General features: G+C 66.0%; 4 protein-coding genes across 4 annotated transcripts in view; 1 reads left to right on the plus strand and 3 right to left on the minus strand.

Annotated features, from left to right (window-relative positions):
• Positions 1-334: 334 nt before the first annotated feature.
• MNEG_5099 (hypothetical protein) lies at positions 335-1,358 on the minus strand (the record flags this gene model as incomplete). The annotated part of the gene is made up of 3 exons (XM_014046420.1): positions 335-379; positions 450-852; positions 1,102-1,358. The coding sequence occupies 3 exons, from the start codon at positions 1,356-1,358 to the stop codon at positions 335-337; spliced, it is 705 nt and encodes a 234-aa protein (XP_013901874.1).
• Positions 1,359-2,441: 1,083 nt separating this feature from the next.
• MNEG_5100 (protein phosphatase) lies at positions 2,442-6,520 on the minus strand (the record flags this gene model as incomplete). Its single annotated transcript, XM_014046421.1, has 10 exons — positions 2,442-2,647; positions 2,827-3,968; positions 4,199-4,284; positions 4,474-4,590; positions 4,831-4,998; positions 5,160-5,261; positions 5,444-5,575; positions 5,761-5,838; positions 6,109-6,195; positions 6,500-6,520. The coding sequence occupies 10 exons, from the start codon at positions 6,518-6,520 to the stop codon at positions 2,442-2,444; spliced, it is 2,139 nt and encodes a 712-aa protein (XP_013901875.1).
• Positions 6,521-6,839: 319 nt separating this feature from the next.
• MNEG_5101 (stress-induced-phosphoprotein 1) lies at positions 6,840-8,995 on the minus strand (the record flags this gene model as incomplete). Its single annotated transcript, XM_014046422.1, has 6 exons — positions 6,840-7,196; positions 7,380-7,614; positions 7,882-7,985; positions 8,209-8,280; positions 8,463-8,778; positions 8,970-8,995. 6 exons carry the CDS (start codon positions 8,993-8,995, stop codon positions 6,840-6,842), a joined length of 1,110 nt encoding a protein of 369 aa, XP_013901876.1.
• Positions 8,996-9,875: 880 nt separating this feature from the next.
• MNEG_5102 (NADPH--cytochrome P450 reductase) overlaps positions 9,876-16,650 on the plus strand; it is a gene marked incomplete at both ends in the record, with an annotated part of 7,215 nt that continues 440 nt past the window's right edge. The window contains 15 exons of the mRNA XM_014046423.1: positions 9,876-9,964; positions 10,067-10,310; positions 10,470-10,634; positions 10,955-11,131; positions 11,355-11,489; positions 11,700-11,825; positions 12,027-12,145; positions 12,282-12,408; positions 12,679-12,762; positions 12,978-13,121; positions 13,333-13,513; positions 13,695-14,686; positions 14,902-15,009; positions 15,260-15,923; positions 16,110-16,329. Coding sequence (XP_013901877.1) covers positions 9,876-9,964; positions 10,067-10,310; positions 10,470-10,634; positions 10,955-11,131; positions 11,355-11,489; positions 11,700-11,825; positions 12,027-12,145; positions 12,282-12,408; positions 12,679-12,762; positions 12,978-13,121; positions 13,333-13,513; positions 13,695-14,686; positions 14,902-15,009; positions 15,260-15,923; positions 16,110-16,329 — 3,575 coding nt within the window. The remainder of the gene's footprint in view (positions 9,965-10,066; positions 10,311-10,469; positions 10,635-10,954; positions 11,132-11,354; positions 11,490-11,699; positions 11,826-12,026; positions 12,146-12,281; positions 12,409-12,678; positions 12,763-12,977; positions 13,122-13,332; positions 13,514-13,694; positions 14,687-14,901; positions 15,010-15,259; positions 15,924-16,109; positions 16,330-16,650) is intronic.

Here is a 16,650-nt window from a genome sequence, read left to right on the forward strand (position 1 = left end):
GGACGGGCGCCTGGGCGGCAAGAGGCGGCGAGGGCGGTGCGGTGGAGTGTGGGATGCGTGCGATTGTTGCAGATCAGAGGGTTGCGCAGGGGGGCAGGGGGTACCTTTGGGAAGTCGTCCTGGCGAGCCAGCAGCTCAGCCACCACCTGCGGGGTGAGATGGGGCGCGGCCGCGCATGAGATTCGTCTGACGCGTGTGTGCGTGTGTGTGTGCGTGTGCGCGCGCGTGTGTGTGTATGTGTGTGTGTTGTGTGTGATGTGCAAATTTAGGCTTACAATCATCCAAAGGCATTGGCTCCGAAATAATTGCAACAGCTGCTGCGCTCGTGATCGGGTCAGCCGCCCCTGCTGCGCCCGCAGACCTGGGCGCCCCAGTCGCCCTGCGACACGCAGCAGGCCCGCCGGGCAAGCGCCCGCGCCCCGCACAGGCAAGCACGACAGCACGCTCACCTCGGGATCCGTAGTTACGACCGTCTCGATCAGCGCCAGCTCGTCGTCCCACCCGCCGGCGCCCTCGCTGTCGCCGCTCGTGGAGAACGCCTCTGGCAGCACGAGCCGCACCGTGTCGCCCCACACCTCCTGCTTGCCCGGCGCGAACAGGTTGTGCCACGCGTTGTACATGGGGACCTCATAGGGGCCCTTGAAGCAGAGCGCGTTGCCGAGGCCCGGCAGCGGCCGCGGGCCGCGGGGCGGCTGCTGCAGCGGCGGCAGCTTGGCGGCCGCGTCGCTGAGCGCCGCGCCGGCGGTGGCGATGAGCAGCACGAGGCGCTGCGCGCAGCCGGAGGCGGCGTCGAGGGCGTCCAGGGAGTCCAGGGTGGGCAGCAGCTCCTCGCGCGTCGACTCAAGGAAGACGCTGCGCATCGGGGCGCCGCGGGGGTGGGGGTGAGGGTGTGCACGCAAGGTGGACGTGCGTGGGGGATCAGCAGGTGGCTGGCCACACGCGGGTGGCGGATGAACGTGCTCATGTTGTGACTTGTGCAGGACTTGTTCGACCCGAGCAGGACGCGTGTACATGTACAGGGGGCGTCGCGTAAGCGCGCCCGCGCGATGCCGCCTGGCTGCATCGGTCGGGTCGTTCGGTTGTTGGGTGCCGGGTGCTCACCGCGGTGTCTCCAGGCCCAGCAGCGCCCCCACTGCCGCAATCAGGTCGCTGACTGGTCCCCGCCTGGGCCAACGAAGGACCTTGCCCTTGGGCGCATTGCCCGGCGAATCTACAAAGACCAGCAGCTGTAGGTAGGCCTGCGCGGGAGCTCCCGCGTCACTCTCGGTGACATCATACGATGTCAAATGCTTGTATGCGACCACGGCAAGGGCCGCAGTCGCGGCTCCAGCCACTGCGACTGTGATCTCTCGTCCCATGCTTGCACCAAGTCGAGACGGTTACGATAAGAGGCTAAGAGGATGGGAATCACAGACACGCGGCCCCGAAATCAAGCCGTTCGGGATATGGTCGAATACGAAACGGAAGGGTTGTGGGTGTGTTCGCGTTGAGCGAATGAAGGCAAGAAAAAGGTGTGACACGCCAACCCCATTGACGAAACGTCGCAGCACCACGGATCCTTTGTGAAACATCAACCCAAGGCAGGCGCCACGCGTGAGCAGAGGAGACGTTGAGTCATCTTCATCTTAGAAGCCCTGGGAAGTTGCCTGAACGCCATTCGATGGTACGCATGACGACACGCTCGCTCGCCGTTGCTCGTATGCTTAAAAAAATTGCTGCGGGCTCTTCGTACGCAGTGCTTTGCGTGCTGCGAGCCAGCCTCTGCCGCTGGCCCAAAGGAGAAGGATGATGACGCTCGTACGGGTTACTGCCCATGTGGTCGCCACGAGCCATGAGTGCATGGCACCTCGACCTCACGTGCGGTCAACGGCGCGGTCGTATGAACAGTGCCGGGCAGCAGCCGGCCAGATGGGGGGGACCGAACGCGCCCCAGTCCGAATGCACGGGGAGATGCTCACAGGAACGGGTCACTCAAAAGCACAAAGGGCTGCTTCAGGACAGGCATACCAAGACCATCCTGTGGCCGAATACGGCGCATATATACGGCGTGTGGCTGCACACGCGCCTTTCAGGGCAAAACCAGGCACAGGCTGTATATCGCGCGGGGGGCTCGCCGCGCCGCCAATGAAACTCGGGCTGCGCAAGGGTGACAATGCGGCTGTGCACCTCATGCCCTGCGCCGCCGCGCAAGCTGGCTCCCTCCAGAGCGGCTGGACGCGGGGCACAGGCCCCGCACCACTACACAAGAGAAAGCTCGCATTGGATTGCGACACGTCCGGCCGGCTGCGCCTAGTTCTGCTGCTGCCGCAAGCTGCCGCCGCTCGCCGCTGGCTGTTGTTGTTGTTGGGGTTCGTGACCGTTGGGCTCCCGGCCACGCTCGCGCCCGTAGATAGGTTTATTTGGGCTTAAACAAGTAAACGGCGGCCAGGCTTGCGCAAAGATCAGTAGTAGCTGCCGTTGCGTCCGTTCAGCGAGGATGACATCAGTGACCCAGGACCCCTGGAGGGCGCTCCGGTTGCCGAGCCACTGCCGCCGCTGCCGCCGGCGACGCCCTGCTGCAGCATAGCCGCCGGCACCTTGCGGGGCTGCCCGTTGGGCGCCAGCACGCGGACGATGTTGGACTGGGGCCGGCTGCCGTAAAGCGCACCTGCGGGTTTCGTGTTGGGTAAAATCGCCGCGGTGGTGGGGGTCGGTCAACGGCACGGCCACCTAACACAACGATTGCGGGTAGGCCTTGCACTCCAGGCCTTCCACTCTATGGCATCAGGAAAAAACCGTGCTCCCGCCCCAGCTGCTGTTTATGAAACAGGCGCGTGCGAATGTCACCTGCCGCGGCCTGGGATGCCGCTCCGCTGCTGATGGATGTGCGCCACGCGCTAGAGAACATGTCAGCGCTCTGCCCCAGGTGCCCGTCAGGCAGGCCGCCCTTGGCCCGCGCCCCCGCCGCCGCCGTCTCCGCCTGCCCCTGCGCCCGCGGGCCGCCCGCCGTGCGCTCGCGCGGCGCCGACGGCGCGCGGCCGCGGGAGGAGGGCGCCGCCAAGGAGGCCGCCCCGGGCACGGCCGCGCGCGCGGCGGCCGCGGCCTGGGTCGCAGGCCGGCCGAAGGAAAGCGCCGACGCCAGCTGGCCGTGCGCCGACGCGCCAAGCACGCTGAAGAGGCTGGTGAACGGGTTGCCGCCGCCGCCGGACGCGCCGCCGCCGCTGGGCAGGGAGGCGCACTGCGGCGTCGACGCGCGCCCGCGGCTCTGGGAGGCCGACGGCCGCGCCGCCGCCGACGAGGGGCCGTGGCTGCTGCCCGGCCCGAGGTACGCCGCCGCGACTGCTGCAATGTTGCTGCTGCTGCTGCACCTGGCGGCGCCACCGCTGCTGCGGTTGCCGGCAACGCCTCCATACAAGGTCGCGGCAGCCGCGGGCTGCTGGGCCTGCTGCAGGGTGTGCTCCTGAGCATACTGCATCAGGGATAGGTCGCTGGGCGCCCTGCCCAGCCCGGCCCTGCTGCCGCCGGTGCCTGCGATGATTGAGGCCGAGGCGCTTGGCGCCCGCGCCGCTGTGCCGCCGCCGCCGCCGCTGCTGCCGCCATTCGCTCCGCGCGCCGCGCCGCCGCCGCTGCTGGTTTGCCTGCTGAGGAAGGCATCGCCGGTGGCGTCCACAGCCAAGCTGAACGGGCGCGCCGCCTGCTGCGCCGCCTGCTGCGGCTTCTCCGCCGGGCCCCCTGCCGTGGGGCCGGCAGCCAGCGTCCGCATGGAGCCCGCGCGGCTGGGCGCGGCGGGGCCCCACGCCAGGGGCGGCGGCGCGGGGCCGTGCGTGGCGCGCCACGCGTCGCCCTCCCTCCACATGATTGCCTGCATCTGCTGCAGGTAGTTCTGCTGGGGGCCGATGACCGATCCTGGCCGGCAGATCCTGATGTAACCAATCACCTCCTCAGCGGTGAAGCTGAGGGACTCAAGGTGGGAGAGGGTGGCGCGGACGCTTGTCGGCAAGAATACGCCGCAGGAAACAAGAGGATGCCTCGATGGTCATGCGCATGGTTTGGCAGTGCACCCATTTGTTCACACAGGCGCCCTGCCGCACATTCTGTGGCGCCACGGCTTGTGGATTGCGCAGACCGCCACGTCCCCACATTCCAATTGTGCACATGCGTGTCGAATGACAAACACCAGTCAAACGGCGCCCGCCCCATCAGCGCTTCATGGCCGCACCCGTAGTGCTTCATTATGTAGCTGCAGATCAGCACCCCAGTGCGGCCGAGGCCCGCCTTGCAGTGGATGGCCAGCGCGCCCGGCTCCTAGCGCACACGTCCCAGCGGAGGGCGCGGCGGCGGCGGGCGTCCTTCAGAGCGAGGCCGCAGCCGAACAGACAGCGCAGCAGGCCCCGACTCCGCGCCTGGTCGGGGCACAGGCAGCCGCACGGCGGCCCGAGGCGAGACGCGAGGCATGGCGAGCGACCCAGGGTGTGTGCAAGCCATGCCACCCACCTGCTCCGCCAGGTCGAGGAACCGCAGCAACAACTCTGTGGGGGGGCAGGAGCCGTCCGGGAAGTACAGCTCGTGGTGCCGCAGCCCGCCGTCGGTGAAGCGGCGGCGGTCGTACACCTGCGAGGAGCGGCACGACCGGCAGCAGGGGCACAAGCCTTGAGGGCTGTGGGGTGGTGCACGCAGGCGGCGCTGATGCAGGACAAGCAGGCGGGCCACAAGCACCTGTTGTCGGGGCCATCAAGTGGGGCAGGGCACGCTACACACGATAAGCTACATCATGCGGCACCTTTCCCCTCCTAAGCCACACCCAATTCAAGCGCCAGCCGGTCTGAGGCATTAGCATCTCCAGCCCCTCACCTTCTTGTTGAGCCGCACGACCGCCGTGACCCTGCGGCGGCGGTAGTAGTCCCAGTAGTCCTCTGGCACCATCGCCCTGAAGCCCACGTACGCGTTGGGGCTGGCCGCGGGGCCGCTGAAGGCCGCCAGCTTCCCTGGGACGATCCAATTCAGGTCCCCATTCTCCACCTGCGGCAGGTTGACCAAGTCAACAGACTTCACGATGGCACAAACGCGACGCGTGCTGGGGGTGCGCTGCGGGTGCGCTACGTACCCTTGCTGCCGTTGTGGCGGCCCGTGCGCACACGGGCATCAACTGGCGCGACGTGCCTGCATGCGGGCGCGCCCACCTGCTCATAGTGCTCATACTCCTCAATGTCAAACCGCCACGCCCCGCCCCGAGCGTCAAGGAAGCCCGCTGCAGCCGCCTTCGCCAGGCCCCGCAGGCAGTGCTGTTCAAGGAGCGGATGTTTTTGTTGGAGGGATGCCAATTAGGGTGGCATAACCGCATCTTGACGTCAGCGCTGGTGTTGGATGCAGGAGGGGGCGTCCAAGCTGGCATCCACGGAGCCTTGCAGGGGCCACCCGCGGCAGCCCAGCGCTGCTGGGGCGGGTCTGGCGCAGGCCCCCTCACCTCGACCTGCAGGTTGAAGCAGGGCGCCCCGCACGAGGCGTCCCGGAAGGGGGCAAACGGCTTCAGCGCCGCGAGCGGGGTGAAGGCCGCCTCTGCGCTGCGGCCCAGCAGCAGGACCTGGAAGGCGCCCACCTGGAGATTGGGAGGTGGGGACATGGGGGCAAGCAGGCGGGTGAGCAGGTGGGCGTTTGCATCCACAGCCAAGATGTTATGGCACAGACGAACTGCGCTGCGACAGGTTGGCCGTGTGAGCGGGGGAAGAAGCAAGGCGCGTCTGTGTGCTGGACAGCCTTGTGGTCCAAAACCCATGCGCTCACCAGCACGGCTGCGTTTGCGCGCTGCTGGGTCTGGGCGCTGCAGTAGAGGTACAGCTGCTTGCCCCGCTGCTCGGCATCCTGCGGGGCGATTCGGGAGATGCAGTTGCAGGGCAGGCTGCCATTCAGGCAGAGACACGCAGCTGAGGCGGGTGTTGCCGCTGGACATTATTTCGAGCCTGGCAGCTCTCCATTGCCACCCGCTGACCCAGCCGTCCGCTGCGCGGCGTTTGCTTCTACGCAAATGGTAGTTTCTGACACCTCGCGCCCGCAAGACCATTCGACGCCACCCTCACAAGGCTACGCGTCTGCCGGTACGTCCATCCACCCAGCCCCACGCCTGGGGCGTACCTGCAGCAGCCTCGAGGTAATCTCGCAGAAGCGGTACGTCCTCCCCAGGTTCAAGGGCCCAAAGTCGGCGTAAAATGGCTCATACAGCTGCATTGCAGGAAAGGGGGGTTGGCCGTGGTGAGGTCCAACAGAGGGGCGGGTGGGTAGCTGCTGTACCTCTCTCTGGGCGCACGCGCACATCCGCCGCGCCAGCAGCGCGCACCAGACTGCCGTCGATGCAGTACGCCATGTTGCTCGCTGCGATGGCAGAGCGCGATACGCTCTCCGAGCTTTTGACGGCCACCACGTAGTAGCGCCCCGGGATGATTTCCGCAGCCTGCAAGGGAGTCTCCCTCAGTCGTGGCTCGTCTTCGGCACGTCCGTGCTCAAGCAAGGGGCTACCGATCCCTACCTCTGCAAATTCGTCCATCATTTTGTATGTCAACTCTTTGAAATGCCTCGCAGAGGCCTCTACTGCCCCGTAAGGGCCTTCGAGCAAAGAAAAACAGCCGGGCTTCTTCCGCCTGATACAACAGTAATCTTATGAGACATAGATATTCATCGTGTGCGATGGATACGCGGGATTAGGTAGATGCCGTGCTGCTCGCAGCTGGGCCGCCTACTCGACTGCCGCCCTTGGCCACTTCCCGCACGCCTCAAACGCTGGCAGTAGGCAGGCACGCCACGACGCTCTTCAACAGGGCATCACTTCCTGCGCAACGATTTTTACACGTTTGTCCCGCGGTCAGGTGTCATCCCTCCTCGTCCTCATCTGCTGCAAAGCTCAGCAGCTTCTTGTCTTTCTTCGCAGCTGCGATGGGCCTGCCGACGCTTCCTCCACCTCTACTGGCCCCGCTGCTGCCCACACCAGCCGCCCCTCCGCTCCCGCGGCTGTTAGGAGCCTTGCCCGCGTCTGCAGACGCGCCGCCGCCGCTGCTGCCACCACCGCCGCCGCCGCCGCCGCCGCCGCTGTCGCCACCGCCGCCGCCCCGCTCCTTGCTGCTGGCGCTGCCGACCGCGCCCGCCGCCTCGCCGACCGCACCCTTGGGTCGCTTGGACGCAAACGTGTGCTTGTTCTCGCGCATCTGCTGCAGCTCCATGGCATAGGCCTGTACACGCGACAAGGCGCAAGGGAGAGCGCCCGACCCTCTTGGCAGGACGACGCGAGCTCCGACCGAAGCGGCATGACTTGATGCCCCTGCAAACGCCGCGTATCGCGCGTGCAACACCCCTGCCAACTGGCCAAGTTCACAACGCGAGACGTCTAGAGCGCCCGCAACCAGGGGCCCCACCTTGTCTTTGCCCCTGTGCAGCGTTTGGTCATCGGGCTCCAGCTTGAGCGCCGCCTCGTACGCCTCCCGCGCCTCGCCGTACCGCCGCAGCCCCATCAGCGCCGCCGCCGCGCGCGCGTGGCCCTTGGCCCAGCGCGGCTTGAGGCGCGTGACGGCGCGCGCGTCATCGAGGGCAGCCTGGTAGCGCTCCAAGGCGGCATACGCCGCAGAGCGGTTGGAGAGATACACCTCGCTGCTGCGCGGGGTTGATCGCGTTTGGCAGGTGCAGGAGAAGGGGCGGTTTTTTGGGCGGGGGGGAGGGGAGGTGGGTGGGAGCCGCAGCAAAGGGAGCATGCATCGACGCGTGGAGGCTAGTGGTCGCTGGTTGAAGGCCGCGCGGCAGGATGCCCCGTGCTGACGTGCGCGGCTGAGCTGGCGCGGCCCAGTGCGCCGAAAGGGACCGGTGACACTGCCACTCAGGCCTGACCTCAACGGGCCCCCAATCATCACTCAGGCTTGTCACCTGGGGTCGAGTTCAACGGCCTTGGTGAAGTGCAACACAGCAGCCTCATACTGCTTGGCGCCAAAGGCCTTGTTGCCCGCCTCCTTTTCAGCCGCGGCTTGGATCTGCGGGTGAGGTGTGTGGAGCGGGTGGCTCAGATGTCAGTGGGCGAAGCAGGCGCAGGGTGATGCCGCCCTGCACAGCACGAGCAAAACGGCAAGCCTGCCCGCGGCTGCACTGCCACCCCTCGACAGCATCAGCCCTGATCAATTATCCACCGCTTAGCTACGGTCAGCGAGATTTGAGGCAAGTGCTGCAGCTGTCGCCGGGGTACGGCTCCAGGCGCACCTTGTTCGTGACGCGCTCCCCTAGCTCAGCGGCCAGCTGTGGATTTTCCTGAAGAGCCCGTTGGATTGCTTCCTGCGTGGTGCGAGCAGGGGAAGTACGCACTTGGGCGGATGAGACGGTCGGGGGCGGAGTGCGCAAGGCTCCGGCCCCTTGCAATGAGGCTGAGGCCGCAATGACCAGCGTCTGCATGCAAGTAGTGCAGTTGCGGGTGCTGTGGCATCCTGGGCGGTACCGCCGGCAATAGTATCCCTCACCTCGTCGCCGCCGTCGTCGTCGCCGTCGCTGTCGTCGTCTGCTGGCCCTCGCCGCCGCCGGGGGTCGCCGCCGTCCAGGTCCCCCTCGTGGCCGCCCTCTGTTTGCGGGTCATCCTCTGAGGGCCCCTGCTTGCCCAGCATGTGGGCGTACGGCTGCAGGAACTTGGGCAGCTGCCTCTGGAAGTTGACGTTCACGCCGCCGCCGCGCCCACCGCCGGCGCTGCCGCCGCCGCGCATGCTGCCACCGCCCCGGCCGGCGCCGCCCATGTGCTCGTCCCTGTCTTGGCTGCGGGCCTCTCCATACTGGTCTGTAAACCTGTGGTTGCAGCCCGATCACACACTGTTTGCAAAGCAGACAATCCTCATCCACGGCAGCAGTTGTGTAGCGTGCGCTGCCTTGACATGGGCTCCCAAGTGGGCTCAAACCAAAACCGGCGAGCTGCATCGCTGCATGCTGCGGCCGCGTCGCACGCTGCTGCCACGTCGCCACACCGTTGTCGCACTCACTCGTGAGTCTTCTTGCGTTTGCCCATCGCTGTGGATACGGGGTGGCCAAGGTTGCCCTGGTGATGGCAATGCGCACCGTCCTACAGCACCGAGCAGTGCGCCGCCACCAGGTGTCGAGGTGTTCGAACCCAGCAGATGTTCGCCACGAGCACTGTTAGCGTGGCTTAGAAGACCACATATTCCTCCCTAAATCCAGGTCCAGAGAGCGAGAGATGCGCGCAAACGCTGCGAAGGGCAACGTGGCACTAGCAGGACAGAAGTGACAGATCACTTCCGCAAGGAGGGTCCAGGCTCGCAAAAAACCTTACGTACGTAATCATCAACCAGTTAACAGCGATCATGGGAGACATGAAAACCCGACAAAAATGTTTTTGTCGTGTTCCCGATTTTGTCATTCATGATCAGCAGCTGCTCTTGGCGCATCCAGGTTATAACAGTGTGGTCCGCTTCTACCATATATTGCAAGCCGAAATCAAAAGTTGCACACCTTTCAAACACACACGAGCACCTGCCCTGGACACAACAGCCACTGTCACCCGGAGTCTTGAGCTGCGTTAGCCAGTCTGTACAGGCCCCTGTCCCAGTGTGAAACCGTGAACAGGCCTTATAGTGCACTTCCACTGCCCTAGACTGAACTTCCCTTCTGTCCGCGCTGGGAATCTGATGGCCGGCCTCTTCGGAGCAATGCCGTCCATCTATGGGGACGCACACATCAGTTGCGTGGTCTTCCTTGACTCGGGAGACGCTGAAGCCCCCCCATCCGGCCGCGCGCTGAGGCACCCGCGTGGCGCCCCGATCGCTGACCTGGTGGCGAGTGCCGCTGCGAAGCTCCAGGTTGACAATCCGCGGTGAGCATAGCACTGGCAGCAGTCCCCGTGGTGCCTGCCAACCTAGTCGCTTGCGCGGATGTGTCGGTGCACATCAGCACTGGTGTTCCCCTCTTCTCGGGAGGTGTCACCCAGCGTAAATGGCCACGCAAAGAAGCAGCCCGTGAAGTGCGTTGCGGCGTCCATGAAGTCGCATGCACCTCCACTCCAATGCGTCCCCCAAAATACCAGTTGCGTCCATTCCAACCCACTGCAACCGCCGTCAAACAGCATATTCCTGCAATCCTCGAAAGAGGAGCTGCGCCCTGAGGACCCCGCGGCCGCGCAGACCCTCGAGGCAGCGTCCAGCGGCGCGCAGAAGCTGGTGCTGCTGGTGGCCACCACCGGCGCGCCGCTCAGCGACGCGGTCTCCAAGCTGCCGCCGCTGCAGCAGCCGCCCTATGCACCCTGGCAGCTGCCCGTCATCGGCCATGCCCTCCTGACGCGTGGCAAGAATGAGCACTTCGTTCACAACGTGCGCTTTCGGCCTGGAAACCCGCGCGAATGCCTCCCGAGTGACATGCCTACAAATCAGACGCACGCTGAGACGTCGCACTTGCTGCCAGTTTGTGCTGCCGGTCCCCTACCCTTTAGCCGTGATCCCATCCCAACCCCGCCCCGCCCCCGCCCGCAGCTGGCCCACAACATCTGGGGCGATGGCGGCCTCGCGCGCAACGGCGGCACGGTGCGCGTCAGCCTGCCCACTGACCTCGACTTTGAGACGGGCGCGCCGGAGGGCCCGGAGGGCTGGGACGACAAGGCGGCGCTGGTCGAGACCATTATGACCTGCGATCCTGACGTGAGCTTTTGATTGGGGGTGGGCGGGGTGAGGGGGGGGGAGGAAAGGGGACAAAAGGGGGGAACAGGGGAGGAACAGGGGGAAAGGGGCGCTAGGTTGGCGCGGGTCTTGGGCAGGGAAGGGCCAGCTGTGGACCCCGTCAACGCGCTTGGCGGCGCCCCCTGTCTAGAGCTGTCGTCCTTCATCTGCGCCTGAGACAGTCCTTTTGCGTTCCCTTGACATCATGCTGCGGCGACTGGGAGTGGCCCGCCCAACAATAAGCATATACAAGATCCCCACAATCCCCTACTCAAGCCCCCCACCCACCGGCCTGGCTGCAGGTGATTGCAGAGCTAATCGCACGCGAGGCGGAGTTCCCAAAGTGCTGGAACCGTGGGCCCCAGAACGTCGTCGCGCGCATGGCGGGCAACGGGCTGTTCACATCCGGCACGCGCGACCCCGACTGGCAGACGGCGCACGGCATCCTGCCGCGCGCGTTCAATGCCCTGAAAATCAGGGTGCGTGCGCGCCCCCACGCCACGCTATGCGCGTGCGTGCCCAACAGCCTTGACACCAGCATAGCGGGAAGCAAGCATTCGTCAACATTTCGCTCTCATAAACGCGGCCTATGCACACCCCACGGCTTTGACCAAAACCAACTCCTCTCAGCTCTTGACCCTGGCCGCACTCACATCTAACGGCTGACCCCACCACCACCACCACCATCACCAACCACCGCAGAGCTACTACCCCGCCATCCTGGACAAGTGCCGCGTGTACATGCACGCCTGGGACAAGAGGGCGGCCGGCGGGGAGGCGCTCATCGGCGGGATTCACGAGTGGATGTCGGCCTTCACAGCCGACGCCATCGTCAAGGTGTGGGACAGGTGCTGCTGCTGCGGGCAGCTGCCCACCAACTGCCAGCCGTCGCTGCCCTGTGCCCGCCTGCAACACCGACCTGTGGCTTCAATCTTGCACGGCGTCAAGCCCCTGTTCACAATGCCTCAAGCATCCCTCAGGCCTCCTTGACCCCGCCTGAACTAAACTCGCTGTGCCTGCATTGCATTGTCCTTCCCCACCCAACAGTGCATCATCGGCCTCGACATGCACAACATTGAGCGGCTGCAGACCGGCGAGGAGGCGCACCTCTTCATGCGCACATACCGCCGCGCCAACCGGGTCAACATGAGGCCAGACCTGAAGGCGGAGCTGGTGAGCAGGCAGCTGCATGGCAGCTGCTGATGATCAGGCAGCCGCTTGGCAGCTACTTTCTATTGCTTTAAAGCACGCCTGTATGTGACAGGCAGCTGCAACCTGAATGCCACAACAGGAGTTCAGCTTGTGCAAACGGAGCAATCAAGGAAGTTTTTCCGACTGCCACAATTTTAAGCGTGCCTGCCATCAAAACGCCAGGGCGCGGCCAAGTACTACAACCCCCTGGTTGACAAGAAGGCGGAGCACATGAGGCTGGTGGCAGAGGCGCGGCGCAACACGGAGGAGGTCATCTTTGACCTCGTGGAGCGCACCAGGAGGTGGGTGTGGGGGGTTGGGGTCCATCAGGGGCGCTTGGGCGCCTGCCCTGTTCACATAACTATGCACGGCCGAACTTCGCATCCGTTTGACTGTTCTCGCCCTCCCACTTGCATCATTGGCATATCTCAAACCCAGGGGCGAGATGGGTGAGGGCGGCATGATCCACATGATGCTGCACGACAAGAGCGCCACCAACGGCGAGTACATCCGCTACAGGAACTTCTACCCGCAGCTCATCAACGTCATGGTGGCTGGCCACGAGGTGAGAGGGATGACAGAAACAGGGTTTCGGGTTCTGAGATGCGTGCGGGGGTGGGCGTGGGGTGGGAGCTCACCCAACAGATACAGGGGACCACCCCGAGGCGCAGGGGCCCCCGGCAACGGGCGCGAGCAAGGCGGCGGCGGCTCCCGGGCGGCGGGGCCTCCGGGTGCCAGTGCGGGCTGTGCTGCGCTTCACCAGACCGCCTCCCTGCCGCGTGCAATCTCAAACATTGGGTTTGCGCACCCGCGCCTCCTCCACCGCCCTCACCAGACCACGTCGGCCACGCTGAGCTGGACGCTCTACTTCTTGGCCAAGAACCCCACCTGCATGGAGAAGGCTCTGGCGGAGATCAGGGTGAGCCCACCTGCTGGTTATTCTCGCCTCCTCAATCATCAGGTTGCCTGCTCTCCAGCTGGGTCTGCAAAACAATTGGTGCACGGCCTTGCCTCGGGTTGAGACGCGGCTCCGTTGCTGAGTCTTCATCAACGATATGACCGGAACCTCAAACCCCACAAGGCTGCACCAAAGCTCGACCCCCGCACGCGCCCCGCCACCTTGGCTTGCGGCAGGACGTCCTGGGGGACGCCGCTGAGCCGACCGTGGATCACATCGCCAAGCTGCACTACGTCGAGGCCTGCTTCAGGGAGGCGCTGCGCATCCAGCCCGTCGCCGTCGCCACCGCCAGGGACGCGGCCGCGGACACCGTCCTGCAGGTGCGCCGACGGCGCCGCCACCGCGGGTGCACCCCGTCTGCCGCAAGGCGCGGGGCCCTGTCTGACCTGCTTCAAGTCGCGGCGGGGCGCAGCATCCAGCGCGCGTGCCCGTCCGCTCGCGCCGCCTCCCTCAGCTCCGCCCATCACCACCATCGCTCCTGCTCACTGCCTCGCTCCACTTCTGATGCACGCGGGGCGCGGCGCCGCGCAGGGGAAGTGGCTGGTGCGCCGCGGGCAGCGTGTGGCGGTCAACCTGGTGGCGCTGCACCGCCGCGAGGACCAGTGGGGCGGGCCCTTTGGGGACCCCCTGGAGTACAACCCTGACCGCTTCATGCCCGGCGCCTATGAAAAGGCCGGCCTGCCGCCGCGCCACCCCCAGGCCTATGCGCCATGTGAGCTCACGCTCTGGCACAATGCTCAGGGACCGGCTGGGGCTGGGGTCCGCTGGTGGCCTGCATGTGGGCGAAAGCTTAATGTTCATGGAGCTTTGAAACGCAAGGGCAGTACATGGCATTTAAATCCTCCCCTCACCATTCGACGCCGGCCACCCTTCCCCGCAACCCGCAATTCCAGGGGGCTTTGGCGTGCGCGCCTGCATTGGGCAGCTCTTTGCTCTGTGGGAGGCCAAGACCTTCCTCGCCATGCTGCTCCCGCGCTTCCACTTCCGCACGCCCGTCGGCTACGTGGCGGTGGCCAGCCAGCGGGAGCTCTCGATCTCGCCGCTGCCTTACCAGCTGTCCCTGCACGTGCGCCGGCGCGAGGGCGCGCCCGCCACCAGCCTCCCCTCGGACGAGGCGCAGCCGCCAGCGGCGGCGCGCACAGCCCAGGGCGGGCAGAAGCAGGCCAACGGCGCAACCACGGCACCGGCCGCGGCGCCAGCCGCGGCGGGCCACAGCACACCGCTGCAGGTGCTTTTCGGCTCCAACAGCGGCATGTGCGAGGACTTTGCACAGCAGCTGGCGGCCAAGGTTCGCGGCGCGGGGTTCACCGTGACGGTGGGCTCCCTCGACCTTGCCATTGCGGGCGGCGGCGGCAGCGGCGGCCTGCCCACCACCGGCGCCGTGGCGGTGCTGACCAGCACATACAATGGCATGCCGCCTGACAACGCGGTTGCCTTCAGCAAGTGGCTGGGCGCCGCGGCGCCGGGCAGCCAGGCGGGCGTGCGTTACGCGGTGTTTGGCGTGGGAAACAGCCAGTGGGCCGCCACGTTCCAGGCCTTCCCCAAGAGAGTGGACGGCCTGCTGACCGCAGCCGGTGCGGCGGCGCTGCTGCCGTTGTCCTCTGTGGACGTCGACCAGGCCGGCGTGACGGATGCCTTTGACGAGTGGAGCGACTCGCTGGTCGCCGCGGCGCTCAGCGCGTTCGGTGTTGCAAGCCCAACAGGCGCGGCGGCGGCCGCGGCGGCGGCGCCGCGGCCGCGTGTCGACATCCGGCCGTTCGATGAGTCCAACGGCGGTGAGATTGCTTTTGAGCTGACCGGGCCTGGTGACCTGGACGTCCTGACGAAGATGAGGGGGCATATCCCCACCAACGGCAACACCAACAGCTTCCTTCACCCCCTGAAGGTGCGGATCGATTTTGACTCGCAATCAACAATTGTGTTGCTTGCCGGTACCCTTGGGGCACATAGAGCCCTTGATTCAATGTGCGGTGCAGTATACGCCGGAGATGTGCAGCACACCCGTCTAGCTGCCTTTCGTGCATGCTGCTCATGGCCTCATAACCATACACCTGAGCTTGTCTCCTATCATCCTTATCCCCTCAACCCGCGCCCCCGCAGGTGCTGGAGTCGCGCCAGCTGCTGCCCGCCGACAGTGGCCGCGCCACGGCCCACGTGGAGCTTGAGCTGCCAGAGGGCATGACCTACTCCGCGGGAGACCACCTGGAGGTGTGTTTTGGTTTAGATCTCCCCTGATCAGGGCGTGGACTGGCCAATCGGTAATCTTTGGGTGCCAAAAACCACACCATGGCGGCGCTCGTGCCGGCACGGCCCTGGTTGCCAGCATTGCCTTTGATACGGGCGCATGCATCGGCCGCCACCAAATTTTGCCTGAGGCCACAGCGATAGCACCGCCCTGCCTCCGATGTGCCACCCGAGCCACACGACCCCGTCCCTCGTAACGCCGCTGCGCTGCCAGGTCGTCCCGGTCAACTGCCCCTCCCTGGTGGAAGCTGCGCTGCAGCTGCTGGGCCTGCGCGGGGACGAGCCCTTCCTGTGGACGGCCGGCAGCAAGGACGGCGCCGCGCGTGGCATCGGCTCCGGCCTTAAGCCGCCGCCCGCGCTGGGGGACCTCATGCCCGGCCTGAAGATCAAGGTGCATGCGCGGGGGGCGCTCCAGTGGTTTGTGGACCTGAGCACCGTGCCGAGCCGCAAGCTGGTGGCGCAGCTGGCGGAGGCGTGCCCCTGCCCGCCAGAGGCGGCTGCGCTGCGGCGCCTGGCGTCTGAGGAGGGGTACAGCGCGGGAGTGTCAGGCCCGAAGCTGACGCTTGTGGAGCTGCTGTCCCGATTCAGGAGCGTGCCCACCAGCCTGCCGGAGCTGGTGAACGCACTGCCGCGCCTGGCGCCGCGCTACTACTCCATATCCTCCAGCCCCAGGGCGGACCCGCGGCGCTGCTCCATCACAGTGGGCCTGGTGGCCTTCACGACCCCCACGGGGCGGCCCCACAGGGGCGCCAGCAGTGGGCTCATCCACTCGCAGCCCGTGGGGCGGCACCTACTGGGCACGGTGCGCTGCCTGCAGAGCACCTTCAAGCTGCCAAAGGACCCCACCACGCCCATCATCATGATTGGCCCTGGCACGGGTGAGGAGGGGGCTGCAGTGGGCAGTACATTCGTGTGGTGTGTGGCACTCAGGGCATATGCTGCTGGGCCCCGCCTGTCATGTGGACTTGACACGCCAGCAACAATGGGTGCGCGCCTGTCAGCCAACACCACCATTTTGCGCGCCGACATGCGCCCCGTCCGCCATACCCCCTCCTCCCTGCAAGGCCTGGCGCCGATGTGCGGCTTCATGCAGGAGCGTGCTGCCCTGCTGCAGGGCGGCGCCCAGCTGGGCCCCGCGCTGCTGTTCTTCGGCTGCCGCTCCGCCGGCGAGGACTACATCTACCGCGACACGCTGGAGGGCCACCTGGCGGCGGGCGTGATCAGCGGCCTGCACGTGGCGTTCAGCAGGGACGGCCCCAGCAAGGTGTACGTGCAGGTGGGCTGGTCAATGGGTGTGGGTGGGTGGCGGCACGAACAGGGTCAGGGTGCGGCAGTTTTCAGCTGGGGCACAACGGGGCTCGGGGGTGGCGGCTGCTTTCCCAGGCAGAGTGCTGAAGCCGTTGGTGCCATTGAAGCGAGCTGCTTGCCCCCGTGCTCAGCTGCAAAGTTGTCCGTGTTGTATTCAGTCTGCCTTCTCTGCTCCCAGCTGCAGTGCAGTGCAGCTGTCCTTCTGGTTGGGCCCCTTGCGCCCGTATTTGTCTCCCTCTCTCACCCGAATCTCATCCTCTTACTCACCCCCCCCAAACCAATCCCCCGCCCCACCCG

Source organism: Monoraphidium neglectum (assembly GCF_000611645.1).
Source record: "Monoraphidium neglectum strain SAG 48.87 unplaced genomic scaffold scaffold00744, whole genome shotgun sequence".
Lineage (NCBI taxonomy): Eukaryota > Viridiplantae > Chlorophyta > Chlorophyceae > Sphaeropleales > Selenastraceae > Monoraphidium > Monoraphidium neglectum.